This window comes from Emydura macquarii, unplaced genomic scaffold (assembly GCF_026122565.2).
Source record: "Emydura macquarii macquarii isolate MOO-44397 ecotype Brisbane River unplaced genomic scaffold, CSIRO-AGI_Emac_v2 contig_1551, whole genome shotgun sequence".
Classification (NCBI taxonomy): domain Eukaryota; kingdom Metazoa; phylum Chordata; order Testudines; family Chelidae; genus Emydura; species Emydura macquarii.
The window spans coordinates 12830514-12845938 of NW_027131688.1; the positions used below are offsets into that span (position 1 = coordinate 12830514).

A 15425-nucleotide genomic window follows, 5' to 3' on the forward strand; every position below is an offset into this window, starting at 1 on the left:
TTTTATATCCTCTCCCATATGCATGGAATTTAGTGTGCCCAAACAAAGCCCACAGCTCAGGTACATGGAAAATTACTGGCCCAAGATGGAATCCAGGGTCACATGAGCATATCACATGCCCTTACATGCTTGATGACACATAGGGGATGGTCATTGGTCCCTCAGTGTCTCAGGCATCCATAGAAAGATCTACTGGGTAGAATGAGTTTCTTTTATGGCCCATTGTCAGAGTGAAGTGTTCTTAATGGGTCATCAACACACAGCTGTCTAGCCTTGATGTAAATCCTATTTGGTGACTGTTACCCAGGAATACAACACGTTTTTAAAGTACATAGCCAATATTCCTAACTTCAGATACAAAGATGATACATTCATATAAACAGGATAATCATACTTACACAATCATAACTTTTCTGTTGACACCCTACATGACATATTTTGTACAAGATTTATTACAATTGTATAACAATGGTAATATCAATTATATAAATGGTCATATTCAATCATACAGCCTCACACCTTTACACAAAGCTTTCCCATTGACATTATTATTATGAATTATTTGCATCACAATAGTGCTCTGAGGCCCTGAACAAAATTGGAACTCCATTGTGCTTAATGCTAACACAGAGATGAATCCCTGGTCCAGAAATCTTACAATCTACATTGACAAGACAAAGGGTGGGGGAAGGAAAATATTATTAGCCCCAATTTACAGCCAGAAACACAGAGGTTATCTGACTTGTCCAAGGTCACATGGAGTCTGTAGCAGAGCCAGGAACCTAACACAGATATCTTCAGTCCTATTCCAATACCTTAATCATTCTTAACAAGACCATTCTTTCTCCCAAAGACTGTCTTAGTAAGACTTGTTTGTCTACAAGGATTTTTAGGATCATGCCCTAATATAGTATCTATGCATCTTATGTACTTTTGCCTCAAAGACCAAGCCATGAGACCTATTTATCTGCCTTTTGTTTTATTATGTAGGGCATCCCAGTTGCAAACTCCCCTATGGACTGTGGATTTCCTGGATTACCAATTACCTTTTCAAAACATCCTCCCGTAAGAGTAACAAATGTGAATCTGATTGAAGGCATCAACCATTTATTTGGACCTGACCTCACGTTTCCTCATGTACTTGAAGATCCTTTACTGAATGAGGCAAATAAATGTGAGTATATACAAATAGTAGTACTCTGTCTCCTTTCCTGAATGTAAAATATAATTATATATTTTCCAGTACTAGACATTACAATGTACATATAGGATAAATAGAATAATTTTAACAAGGGCATTTTGACTTGCCAAAGATATTTTGGAGACTGATCTGGAACAAATGGTACTTAAATTTCATTAAAAATGCATATTACATCAATTTATTCATAGTTAACTTTATTTTGCAGTACTTATATATAACTAAGTCTTTGTGCACATCCTAAAGAGGGTTATGAAAAACTCATGGGTTTTCAAGAATAAAATAACAGTTTGTATTTTTTCCTAACTTTATCATTTTTCTGAAATTTTTTTCTTTTTGATGTATCTGTCAATTTGAAGAATTTACATAAGAATTATCATGTTTCAATTTTTTGGGGTTGCTAATTTCAATCTATGAAAGAAAACTAACTTTGCTAAAAACTTAAAAGGAAAGTGATGATATGAACATCAAGTTTCTTTGTTATGCATGTTAGGAAACAATAGGAAAGTTACAGAATTCAAGATGCCTACAAGAAAAGAGGAATGAATGGAGTTCTTGATGATTGGAAATGGACATGCTGGGGTTTGGCTGGAGTATTGCTATTACATTTGGAGGATGTCCATGTATATTTTGTGTTTCAGATAAGAAATCTAAGAATCCAGGACTGGTGACAAATAATCCTCGAAGCATCCATGCAGAAATAGCTCTCAGGCAGGTAAAAGGAGCAACAGCTAATCTTCTAAACCAGTTGACACAACAGAGTGGCACTACCCGAACTGCACATGTGCACCAGAACAGCAGAGAAAATGACAGCAGGTGAGACTCTTATCAGCAATAAAGCTTGTTTTTCCTATTTTTCCTAGCACAATGCCTCTTTAATCACTCTCCATCTGAGAAACTCTGACGTTTTCTTCTTTCCAGGGCTGACGCAGCTTTCTTTCTTCCAACCCTTTCTCCCATCATCCAAAGATTGTGTTTTACTTGGGTCATCATTCCCAGCTTTGCCGGAGGGATATGTTTTCCTTCTGTCTCCTGATAAAGCATCTGATGTGACTAGTAATACCAAAAAACATGCAGATAAAAAGATTATTTAGAACAATGACTCAGTTGGAATATGATTTGCATAATATACTGAACAGGAGCAAGCTGTTGTCCCACAGATCCTAGTTGATTCTGCTCTGTAGCTTGCTTGAACCTTCCTGTTTCATTTTTTGTTTTCTTCACAGTTGATAACTTTTGTTTACTATTTTAAAAATTTAATATATCAGAGTAGCAACAATCAAGGTGAACCTGTTATTGTGACCAAAAATACTCAAGGTTAAAAATGATTATCTCAAAACAAAGGCCCAATCCCAGTAACACTTATTACCAAGCATAATACTTATTACCTTGAGTCTATATGCCTGTGAGACTATTAAATAATAATAACGTGCAATGATTATTTATTTGTGTTACTGAGGCCCTAGGAAACCTAGTCACAGACCAGGACCCCATTATGCTAGGCACTGTACATTGCAATAAGAACTACACTCAGTAGCTGGTGTTTGCTAGATCAGGGCCCAAGAGAGCATTTTTCTTAGGACAAATTTCACACATTATTATACTTTAAGATCAAACAATTCTATGGCAGCTTAAAACTCATGTCTTGTGTCATTGCATTTGCTGTACACTACACAATCAGTTCATGGCCACAGAAAATTTCAAAATGTGTTATGTAGCCAGGATTCTGCCTCTCATACTTTGGTATTTAATTCCATGCTTTTTCTTACTAGAGAAATTTGCATGAAGATGGAGTATCACATTTTGCCCCCCTCATGCTCAAAACACAGTGGCAATCAAAAGAGCAAATCAAATAATGTTAGGAAGTATAAAGAATTGGCCAGAAAATAATACTGAAAATACTATATTGTCTTTTTATAAATTGGTGGTACACCTTTCACCTTTAGTATGTTCAAGAAACAGGAGTTCAGAGATGATCATGAAAATGTTTAGGGGTAGATGTGTTCTGTGTGGTGTGTTTGGAAGATAAACTCTCAAGTTCTAGAGTTTTGTGCAGAGGTATTAGATCTGCTTAAGGCCCTTCTCGTAAGGCACTACTTTCACAGTAATAGAAGATTCCAGGGGCTAAAGGCCTTGACCTTCCCTTTCTGGCAAACAGCATTTTGGTTACCGTCTAGAACAGAGCATGGAGGAGATTTCTGAAAGTGACTGGGTTGAAGCATCCATAGTAGTCAAGCACTATGGGCTTATCCAGGGAAATCCTGAGCTCATCTGTTCTGATACATGGCTCTGGTACCAAATTGTCCCATGCCAAGTTACAGTTGCCATAGCAATCCTTTTGAAGCAACAGGCACAGAGAACAGGACAGGATACCAGCTGCCATTTGTAAGCAACTTCCTCCTCAAAGTCACTGGGCCTGTACTACTGTCAAGCATCCTGGGCTCCTGCTGAAGAGAATATTGACCTGACAATACAGTAGAGTCAGTGCATCAACTATGTTTGACACTTAGACAAGGCAGTGACAGATTCCTGAGAAATAAGCAAGATGTGGGTTTTTTTTTTCCAATTTAAATAATAAAAAGAAGCCCCTGCAAAGCTCTGGGTGACCTGACACATAATTAATAGTGCAACAAAACCTCAGTAGCATTAAAACAATGATTCAAAAAGGAACTCTGGCAGCCTGCTGCCTATAAAAGAGAGCTCCTTTCCACCCCTTCAGCATGTGGGAAGCAAAACCTTCCACAAGAACCCTATTGAGCAGATGTCTTTTGCAGCCTGCCCAAAGATATAGACAGATCCAAAGGTGCATCCAGGGTGAACTTCGTCAGATTGGCTGCAGAAAAGAGCTGGTTCATCAACCTAGATCCAGGGGCCAGTGCCTTTGAAGTGTTAGATTCCATCCAACCATAGCTCACCAGCAGTTCGGTGCAGCTCTGCACCATATCAGGGACTGCTGTGGGATTTTCATCTGACTACAGGTAGCCTGAGCTCAGATATCAGGGTGATGAGAGTGATATTGAAAGCTAGATTGTCAGAGTCAGTGGTCCTGCACTATTCACACTGCATCTTCATACCACAAGGACATTCCAGCAACTTCATACCACAAGGACATTCCAGAATGCCTGACCCATTCCACTCTGCCTTGTACGTGATCTGTAAGAATTATGCAACATACCATCTCAAGGACCGTTAGCATTAATAGGTCCACTTTGTGCTGATTGGCTCAGATACTTCTGTGACCTTGGACAACTCTGTTTATCACAAGGTGAGCACTGGGAGTCTCGCACAAACCTATACTTTCTTACAGGTGGGCTCCCTTGCCTGAATAGTTCCATGCTGACATAGATGTTCCAGGGAAATAAAAATGGTCAGAGGAAATGACCAACGTACATTCATAGCTAATTCATGAAGGGTGAATTTTACCCTGGTGTATAGGCCTCATGCTGGCCCTCTGAGTAGAATTATATGACACCTACACTGTATAGTTAGAATGTTGTTGCTCTGATGTGTGCACTTATTTTTACTTGTGGCAGGCTTGTTTTTCACGTAAGGCTGTATGCATGAGTCTTTCCTTGGCATGTGGATTGACTTACACTAAAACAGAGCTATGCACGCCAGTCATTATAATATTTAAACAAACCTAACTACACAGAGGGTGGAGGTTTGTTTAAACGTGTGGGAGATGCTGTGGGAAGGATTCTACATTAACAGAAATGCCTGCTTTGTCTTAAATGGCACGTTTGTTCCTAAATTCTCTTCCATCTTTTTTGCAGACGGCCATTCTTTCCTTGGTGGTTTTGTTTATGGTCTTTATGAAGACAGTAAAAATATTAAGACCATTTTGTTGTAATCTGCTTACTATTGTACTATAATTTGCAGACAAAAATATATTAAAATGGATTAAAGTTGAGAGGACATTTCAATAACTGAATTGTGAAAAAACATTACAGAGATGTTGTAACATGACAAAACCAAGCATTATAAACTGAGGAAATTCAAATTTAAGATTACAGCAAGAAATCTTCAAGATTACTTCAAGTAATCCAGCCATGTTAAGAACAGAAATGCACAGTGAAGGCACCCAAACAATCTTAAGTCTTGCATGGCATCATGGAATAGCCATATCATAGAATCATAGAGTTGGAAGGGACCTCAGGAGGTCATCTAGTCTAACCCCCTGCTCAAAGCAGGACTAACCTCAGCTAAATAATCCCAGCGAGGGTTTTGTCAAGCCGCAACTTAAAAACCTCTAAAGATGGAGATTCCACCACCTTTCTAGGTAACCCATTCCAGTGCTTCACCACCCTCCTAGTGAAAAACTTTTTACTAGTGTCCAACCTAGATCTCCCCCACTGCAATTTGAGACCGTTGCTCCTTGTTCTGTCATCTGCCATCATTGAGAACAGCCTAGCTCCATCCTCTCTGGAGCCCCCTTTCAGGTAGTTAAAGGCTGCTATCAAATCTCCCCTCATTCTTCTCTTCAGCAGACTAAACAAGTCTAGTTCCCTCAGCCTCTCCTCATAAGTCTTGTGCTCCAGCCCCCAATCATTTTTGTTGACCTCCACTGGACTCTCTCCAACTTGTCCACATCCTTTTTGTAGTGGGGGGCCCAAAACTGGACACAATACTCCAAATGCAGCCTCACCAATGCCGAATACAGGGGAATAATCACTTCCCGCGATCTGCTGGCAATGCTCCTACTAATGCAGCCCAATATGCTATTAGCCTTCTTGGCAACCAGGGCACATTGCTGACTCATATCCAGCTTCCTATCCACTGTAACCCCAAGGTCCTTTTCTGCAGAACTGCTGTCTAGCTCGTCAGTCCCCAGTCTGTAACTGTGTATGGGATTCTTCCGTCCAAAGTGCAGGACCAATCCTCCAATTTGTCTAGGTCACTCTGTATCCTATCCCTACCTTCCAGGGTATCTACCACTCCCCCTAGCTTAGTGTCATCTGCAAACTTGCTGAGGGTGCAATCTACCCCGTCCTCTAGATCATTAATGATGTTGAACAAAACCGGCCCCAAGACCAACCCCTGGGGCACTCCGCTTGTGACCGGCTGCCAGCTAGACATGGAGCCATTGATCACTACTCATTGAGCCCTATGCTCTAGCCAGTTCTCTATCCATTTTATAGTCCCTTCATCCAACCCATACTTCTTTAACTTGCTGATAAGAATACTGTGAGAGACAGTATCAAAAGCTTTGCTAAAGTCAAGGTATATCACGCCCACCGCTTTCCCCACATCCACAGAGACAGTCACCTCTTCATAGAAAGCAATCAGGTTGGGCAGGCATGACTTTCACTTGCTGAATCCATGTTGACTGTTCTTGATCACTTTCCTCTCTTCCAAGAGCCTTAAAATGGATTCCTTGAGGACCTGCTCCATGATTTTTCCAGGGATTGAGGTCAGGCTGACTGGTCTGTAGTTCCCTGGATCCTCTTTCCTCCCTTTCTTGAAAATGGGCCCTATATTTGCTTTTTTCCAGTCATCAGGGACCTCCCCCAATTGCCACAAGCTTTCAAAGATAATAGCCAATGGCTCTGAAATCACATCAGCCAATTCCCTCAGCACCCTCGGGTTTTAATTTGATTTTAATATTTGTGGTCCTGGATTAGATTAAATGGAATCTAACGACACATTTGATTTTTTTCATATTTCCCCCCATGGCATCACTACAGGGTAGAGTTAAGGTTCTTTGGGTGCCTTAACTGTACATTTCTTAGCTTACTGTGTTTAGATTCCTTTGAAGTATAAATTTAAGTTAATTTCCTGGGCTTATAATACTTGGCCTGTGGATAATTACAACAGCTCTGTAATTTTTTTTACATTTAAATTTCTGACATACACTCTTGACCTTAGGTCTATCTTAACATCTATTTTTGCCTGGGGATTTCTTTAGGTTTTTTTTAAAATGTATTAAACATTTCATATACACACAAACAGTAAGCAATAAACCCAAAGAGAATGGGTTTATAATTAGCAGATTTATAGTATCAACTTTAAATCACTTTTTATTTTATTTTAACTTTTAAGGGCAGCTTCACAGTGCTCCAAAGAAGTGAGAGTACACCAGGCAGTTAAGATATGTTTTATAGCTGCTTTGCATCACCAGAGCAGCAGAAAGCAGCTGAAGTGAAGCTGGTGAATCTGGCCCTTAATTTACAATTGACTTATTGGTTTATAGGGAGTATGAGTGAGATTGTGCTAGGCAAAAGGCTCATGGAGAGTGCAGCCACAGAGTCCAAAATCACCATGCGTTAAAGGCTCTCCCTTGAGTTCCACTGGCCGTGTGCCTCAGGGCCCAGCAGTTCCCCATTGCACTGCTGCCTTCCCTCCACTCAGGCTCTGCTGCCCAAGTTAGCCTGCAGCAGGGAATCTTTAAAGAGCAGTTGAGCCAATTAATCTACCAATCAGAACTTTAGATACGTGTGTCCCTCATACTAATCAGTTATGACAACTGTTTACATGAAAATTAACTGTAGATTTATCTGTCACACTAGCACTACTTACCTATAGTTACCTGTTACCTGTGCTGTGCTGTTGCTCTGTGCCATCAATGGCCTATAGAATTAGAACAATTATAGACAACAAGCAGTAACAACTTAGCTTAATTACAACCAAAGTTATTTAAATACAGCCTATGCACAAGACTTCAATTAATTTTACATATATGGAAAATTTGAAGTGTGGTGTTCTGCTATTAATATCATTTGGGTCAAAGAAAAGACTCTCACAAGATGTTACATTTTTCAAAGGACACAATTTTTAATTAATTTTAATTCATAAACTAATGAATAGACATTGGTCAATTCTCAAAAATTCATTCTGTAGTCAGAGCAAGTACTGTAAATTCTGGAGAAAATGTGCCTAGTTTTTCATACAAACCAAAGAGGTTGAATCCCCGATTAAGTGCAAAATGGAACTTAACCTCAACTCTGGAATCCCAAACAGCACTTTCAGAATATAATTTGTTTCCTGTTTTTGTACCCTAGAATGATTGAATATTAAAAAATCTCAGGCCTCAATATGGCAAGTTATCAACATTTTGTTTATTAATTTATATTTTAATCTAAAAGAAATGCTGCCAAGTCAATGGGAGCAGCACCTTTGAAAAAAATTCAGTTCACTTTCATTTAGATGCCTAAAGAGGGTTGTAAGCACCTAATTCTACGCACCCAGGTTTTAAAATATTGGTCATTGCTACTTTTTAAGTCAAGGTAATATTTGGAGACAATTCAGGAAAAATATATCCCTTCAGCAGGAATGGAAAGTCCCATCAGCCTAAATACAATGCCTAAATACCTTTAAAAGTCTAGGCCTAAGTGACTTAGGTACTTTTGAAAATTTTACTTTTAATCCTTATTTTATAGGATAAGCTATGAAAGTATTCACAAAGCATAGAGGGTGAAATCCAGGCCCCAGTCAGGTCAATGGTAAATTTCCTCCTGACTTCAGCGAGGCCAGGATTTCACCCATATTGCATACATAGGAAGCTGGTTGTCATATAAGAATATGATGGGAACAAACATCAAATTAGTTGATTTGTTATTGTGCTGTAAAATTGAGAGTTATTTATAACTCCTCCTGTATAAAGCTAAGTCACTATGGTTTGACTTTGTAATGTTTCTTTCTTTCAGGATGCCAGCCAATGGCCCCTCCAGGCCAAATCGAATGTAAACTTCAATAAGAAAAATGGACATGAGTGAAATATTGAGCCAAACTCATCTCTGGTATTACTCCTTTGTCTTCAGTGGAGTTACACTATGGGAGAATTTGTCCCATTCTGTTTATATTCACAGTCACCAGATAAAAATTAATAATGATTAATATGAAAAGTCTGAATTAACTAATCAAGTTCCTTAGGTTGATGAAGCAAACTTTTATGACATAGAATGTCATGATCCAAACAATGGGTACACTTGGGAAAAATTCTGCTTTAACTTATGCTGATGTATATCCATTATTATTCAGTGGAAAAGGTCCCTTGAAGTAAATAGTTACTCCAGATTTACACTGGTATAGTTAAAGACAGAATTTGGTCTTTCCATCTTTTACAGGATTTTTTTCCAAAAACCTCAGGAACTTTCACAAAAATATGAATTAATTGCTCTTTGGTTTAACTGGACTAGAAAAAATTGTAGTACGGTACGTTATCTTGCAACGGTAAATGAGAAGGAACTGTATAGTGAATAATGGAGCAATCCTGCAAACTCTTACTCTGGCAAAACTCCCATGCAGGATTTGGGCTACTGATCGGAAAATATGATTGTCAGTCTACGATTCAGCTATAATACATGTACCTGTTTTATCTGCAGTGAGCCTTTCACATACATGTGCATGTAGGTGTGGCCACTGAACTCAGTAGGAGCATGCAAATATATCTGAAGCCAGAATATGGCCTTTAATATTTAGAACCCAATTGTACCTGTTCCTTAAATTTTTATTTTATTTTTTAAGTTATATCACAGAAATTTAAAATACCAGATGATATCACTACCATAAGTTATAAAGCCATCAAAATTCCACTAAACTCTGGTTTTCTTTTTTAAATACTTAGCATAGCTATTTCAATAATTATCTGCATAAATTGCCATGTTAGACTTTGAAATTAAAGCACTGGAAGACATCAGACCATTTGTTTTAATGTAATAAAGTATGCCATTCAGAGCTTCATGTAATCTTCACAATATATATATTTTACATGTCAGGCACCAAGTAAATGGTTACTAAAATTATTGCATTTCTTAAAATTTTATAATTCAGGTCTGTTGATATTTTGGGAATTCTGGAAATGTCCAATTCTTGAGAATTGTATAGCTTAGAAAATTATTAAAATTAAAATAATATAATTTTATTTTTTCTTTATAAGCACTGTGAATTTGTAAGAAGGAATTGGTGTTCCTTACATTAGTTATAGATGGAGAGATAGCTATTAAACATGAAGACTACTTATCAGGCCACCACTATACCTGCTTGTGTCAGATAGCCCTTTCTGGTGGCATTTTTCTTTGTTTTATGTATGTACAGTGTCATTTTAAAGATGTGCAGTTTTCAGGACAGCCACCAGATGTCTTTGTTGCACTGTGGATTTTCTAGAGCAGGTTTGCCACAACATGTTAGCAGTTTAGAAATTGGATCAGGTTCTGCTCTCAGTTACACCAGTGTAAATCCAGAGTAACTCCATTGACTTGAATAGAGTTATTCTGGATTTACACTGGGCTAAGGGAGATCACACTTTAGGTCATAGGCCACAATCATGCAATTGACGGGTAGACTGCTGCATCTGTGCAGAGTCAACTGGGTTCTGTATAGGCACAGCTGTCTCCCCATGCATTGTAAATTGCAGGTTCAGGGCCTTAGTTACTAGGTAACGACATATGTTACATACAGATTCCCATCATTGTTTGCATTATGGTGGTGCCATAGAGCCCCTGTCATGCTGGAGCTATACAAACTTGGGGCCTGATCCAAAGCTCATTAAAATCAATGGAAAGGCCTATAGGGGTGGAGAGTCCCAGCCTCAACGAGCTTGCAGTCTGGATGAAGATGTGATGCACCAGGTGGGGGTAGCAGATAACAAAGAGGATGAGGAAAAGAGACACGTGTAGCATAACTCAGGTTACATAGTACATAGACCAGCTCTGGGCTTGATCCTACACCACTGATGTCATTGGGAACTTTTGCCATTGACTTAATTCGGAGCAGGAGCAGATCTTGTGTGCATAAATTGCCAGTTTGAAGATTGTTGGGTATTTTTCAATAAACAAATTGGAGATATTAATGAATTTCTTTAGCCCACTTGCCTAGCTGTTGTCAGCTGGCAGTCTCTCCTGGGCACTGTGGGAGAGGTAGTTGTTGTGCAGGGACCTCAAGGAGGACAGGTTAGTTACTTTGGGGAGATCATTCCATCAGTCAGGGCAACATGGAAGAAGATGCTTGAAAAAAGGAGGTCACCAGCAGCCACTGATGGCTCGTGTTGTCAGTGGAACAAAAGGGATGGAAGATGACCATGTAAGTTATGGGAGTGGATAAACCGTGGAGGGACAGTAGATTGTGTTTGATGCTGTGGAGAAGGGGGAGTAATCCCACTGATTTCAGTCTGGCTCCTCATGGAATAAGGTCATATGCATAGGCCTCAGTGTGCTGGTCCCTGTACAAGCAGAGTCCTTTCCCTGTAAAGAGATCGAATTTTAAAGCAAGGTGCAATAAGTGGGTTTAACAACAATTGGACAGGGAAGGGGAAGGGAAAGATCACATGATTCTCCATAGAGGATGTTCGTACAGATCCCTGCTCTTGGAACACTCTTGTGAACTGTGCACAAGCCATGAACCCTCTGGAAAGCCACGAGTATAACTCTGAATGGAAGTATCCCATGCCTCAAGGCAGACTCTTGGTACACCCAAGCTGTCAAGAGTTTTCTAATGGGTTTTGAGCTTGTGTGGAGTCTCCAGGCTCAGCCCAAGCTTAGGGAATTGTATTGACAATCTACTCAAAGTACTCCAGTTACAGGTGAGTACATTTCCTTTACACAGACCAATTAAAGAACCACTTGGTGAGTCTGATCCAGTTAGAAGTATTTGTCCATTTGTATCTTTCTCCGGCTTTACCTATTTTCAATTTTCTTGACTTACTTCTACCTTTGCATCTTTGTCTTTGGTTTTTTTTAAAATTCTGCCTTTGTCTATTTCCAATTATTTTTAAAGTGTATAATATTGTAAGCATTTTGAAAGCATAATGCTATTCTTGGATGCTAGTTGGATTCTATTGAAATGCCCTTTCATTCACTTTTTAACAAAATTTTTCCTGTGTGAATAATAGTATAATTAAAGAAGATTAAGTGTAGAAACAGCTGTCACACTGTCTGGAGTGGTTCACGACCAGGGCAGACACCCCAAACTGGTGGTATGTTCTATAATTAGATTTCACCAACCCAGTAACAAATGTGAACTCCTAGATCACTATAACAGTCTTACCATGGAGTCACAGACAGTCGCCTTAGGCTCTCCAGTCTGTCTTTCCACCCAGTCCAGCTGAACTTAGTGATAAATGGTCATTTACACACACAAAAAATCGCAAAATAGTCAGGTTGCTTCCAGGCACAAGGGACCAGTCACTTATCCCAAATCAATTGGTACCCTAGATCTTACACCAAAGATAATGCCTGTAGTCAATCATGTAATTAACTATCTAAAGATTTATTAACTAGGAATAAGAAATTAGAGTTATTTACAGGTTAAAGCAAGCAAGCATATAACACAAATGAGTTGCAATCTAAATCCTCAGAGTGACAAAGTTGTAGTGATCTGTTAATTCAAAATGTCTTTCAGGGCAAACCCAGGGATAACTCTCACTTCAGTGTAGAATCTCTGGTCCTGTGAGAGTTCAAACAGCAAAGTATTGATCATTTTTCCTTGTGAGACATTTTTATATCTTCTCCCCTCAGAAATCAAGCTGATAACAGTTTCCCTAAGTCCCTTTTTCATAGGGTGGGGGAGGAATGTCTTTAACAAAGTCTGTGATCTTTGAGCTTGTAGAATGGTTTATTTGCATTTAATGAACAGGATTTAACATCTTCATGTTAAAGACCATCATTTGCATTACACGTGGCTTTTTCCCTGTTTGATAAGTTACATAGTCAGAGGCTTACAATGGAAATGCTTGTTATCACTTTATAACATGGGGTATAGTTGAGTCAGAATCCTACAAGCAATGTATAAAACACTAAACACTTTCTTATTAACATAACATCTAATATTTATTGGGATAATGCTAACATACAGGTGAGCAAGACTAGTTTCCAGCTATGCATTGGTAAGCGTTCAGTGAGGCCTGTGGCCTTGGAATGAGCTGGCATCTGGTCTGCCAGCATCTCAGCAACATAAATATACAGTCCAGTCAACATCATACGGGCTTCTAGAAGAGACCCTTTTATATCCAGCCTACATTCAGCTGCATAGTAGCTGGCCTCCTTCAGAGATCTAAAGCTATGTATGTTGACCATAGGTAATATGGATTCTAACAGGGAAAAGTGTGTTCATTTTTTTTAGTCCCACAAAAAAAAGTTTTGACACTTAATACTTTTAATTTGCCTTTCATCTATGCACCTTAATGCTCTAAAACACTAATCAACGTAAGCCTCAATAACGCTAGTAAACTAAGGCAGAAAGATAAAGATGACACTAAAGTACAGTGGTACTCCCCAGTTCCTTGCTCTAGCCACTGTATATGCTGCTTCTCTAATGTGAAGTTGGGGTATAATCAAAAAACCATTGTCCCAGCATAGCCTGACAGAGGCCTCTTTGGCTCCTCAAAGATTGAATTTTGTAATTTGTGATTAACAGCTACACTATAGTTCTTGCCATTGCTAACAGCAGTGCAGCGCCACCAATGGTAAATTATTGCTACCAAGTTTGCTAGTGTAGACCGGGCCTAAATGAGCAGACAACTTACAGGCAGGTCAACAAGGACTCTCTCTGATTAGGTTACTCATAAAAAAGGGGATAAACCTCAAAAAGGTCCACAATAAAGATTTAAAGTCCGACAGTGGAGACACATTCAGTTCTCTGGCTGGATGCACCCATAGTGTTCTGTGCACATCTATCGCTTCCTGTAAGAAGGGTCTTAAAGAGACAATGAGGTAACAATAGCTTTGCTATACCTCATTCGTTATAGTCAGCAGGCAAAATTCCACTGAAATCAATGGACTTGCATCTGTTTATGCCAATGGTGGATTTGCCTCAGTGGAGTTCCACCAGGATGAATTTGGCCCTATGCATCCATTGAAGTCGAGGGCAGGTTCTGTCTGTGAAAATAGGGAGGAAATGGCCGTGGGTGTTTCTGGCTCCAAAGGTTTAAAAAAATAAAAATCTGTATTCATGATTAAAAACACCCTTTCCAGCCAGGCTTCCTAGAAACACTCACTTTTTTTAAAGTGAAGGCTTAGATTCTGAATAACAGAGAAATTCTCTGCGGGGCCGCAGTTCTGTGATTTTTCCTTGTGCGTACCTGTGATGCAGGAATGAGTGTCTCTCAGGGCAATCATTGCTACACTCTGATGTGAAAAAAGAAAAGAAAACTTGGAAGCTTTCTAAGTGTGTGTATGTCTGTGGACCTTTAAAAGGCACTGGTACTGGACCATTTTCAATAGCTTTTGTCTGCAAAGTGTCATACATTTCACCTAGCATTTAATTCTTCTAAATGGATGTTACTCTTCTTCCCATTATGGATTCCCGATGCTTCTATGAAACATTATTTGCATAAAAGGAATTGAATAATTTATAGTGCTGTGTGAGCAGAAGCTAGCACACATCTTGGTAGGGGTTTGCTGGTAATCCCAGGGAGTCTAACACATAGCGCATAGCTTGTTTAATGGGATGGAAACTGACAGTTTTTTCTTGTACCTCTGCTATAGAACTCATAGCTTCTGAATGACCTCCGTGTACTTAGCTACTTTTCTTGTTGATCTTGATGCTCTTTTCCTCCATTAATGGGAGAATTCTTAAAGGAAAACATGCACTCTGCTGCAATTTGGGTTCATAGTATTCCATAAAATAATAGTTTAGGTCTGGCAGTTATTCCATTGCTTATATAAAATAGTAATTATCATTTTTTAAATATCCTAAATGAATTGCATTGCTAAAGATAACATTACACTGCTGTGGCAATGCTTTCATTTAACAGAAGTAAAGGTTTGATCCTGAATTATATTTATTTTTATTTTAATATTCTCTGGTGGGAAGAATTGGTTTGATGTTTTTTTAAACCTACTATATGCCGATTAATTTTCGAGAAATTCTTCTGCATTTCAGACATTTCCGCTTGCTGGAGCTACTGCCAAAATCAATTTGTAGGTAGCTTTTTCCGAAATAATTTTTTTTTTAATTCCACTGTTGGCGTAGCTTGTAGATCAAACCTATGATTCTCAAAAGGCAATTGTTTCAGAAAAGAAATGCGAGTAATTTAAAATCCAGTAATTGCTCTTTTAGATAATCATTAAAGCACTTAAATACATATTTATTGTAATAAACAGGCACATTGGTAGAGTTTAGAAACAGCTTGATTGCTTGGTATCTTGTTCACCGGAGGGAGCAGTCTCAGCTACTTCGACAACCTCGCTGCCATTTCCAATTTAATCACTTGTGATTCTGAAGCACTTGCTTCCTTTTAAACTTGGTGCAAATCCCTCATGACATTTCTCTTTTTAAAGTCAGATTCATTTCC

At 38.8% G+C, this 15425-nt stretch overlaps 1 protein-coding gene and 1 long non-coding RNA gene across 2 annotated transcripts in view; one reads left to right on the plus strand and one right to left on the minus strand.

The window, feature by feature from the left end:
- The window catches only part of LRRC9 (leucine rich repeat containing 9), an 88013-nt gene extending 77998 nt beyond the window's left edge, over nucleotides 1-10015 (plus strand). Inside the window, exons 31-33 of the mRNA XM_067554892.1 lie at nucleotides 991-1174; nucleotides 1840-2014; nucleotides 8842-10015. Coding sequence (XP_067410993.1) covers nucleotides 991-1174; nucleotides 1840-2014; nucleotides 8842-8881 — 399 coding nt within the window. The 3' untranslated portion in view covers nucleotides 8882-10015. The remainder of the gene's footprint in view (nucleotides 1-990; nucleotides 1175-1839; nucleotides 2015-8841) is intronic.
- Nucleotides 1-15425, minus strand: part of LOC137157552 (uncharacterized) — a 48727-nt gene that overhangs the window by 4719 nt on the left and 28583 nt on the right. The window lies entirely within an intron of this gene.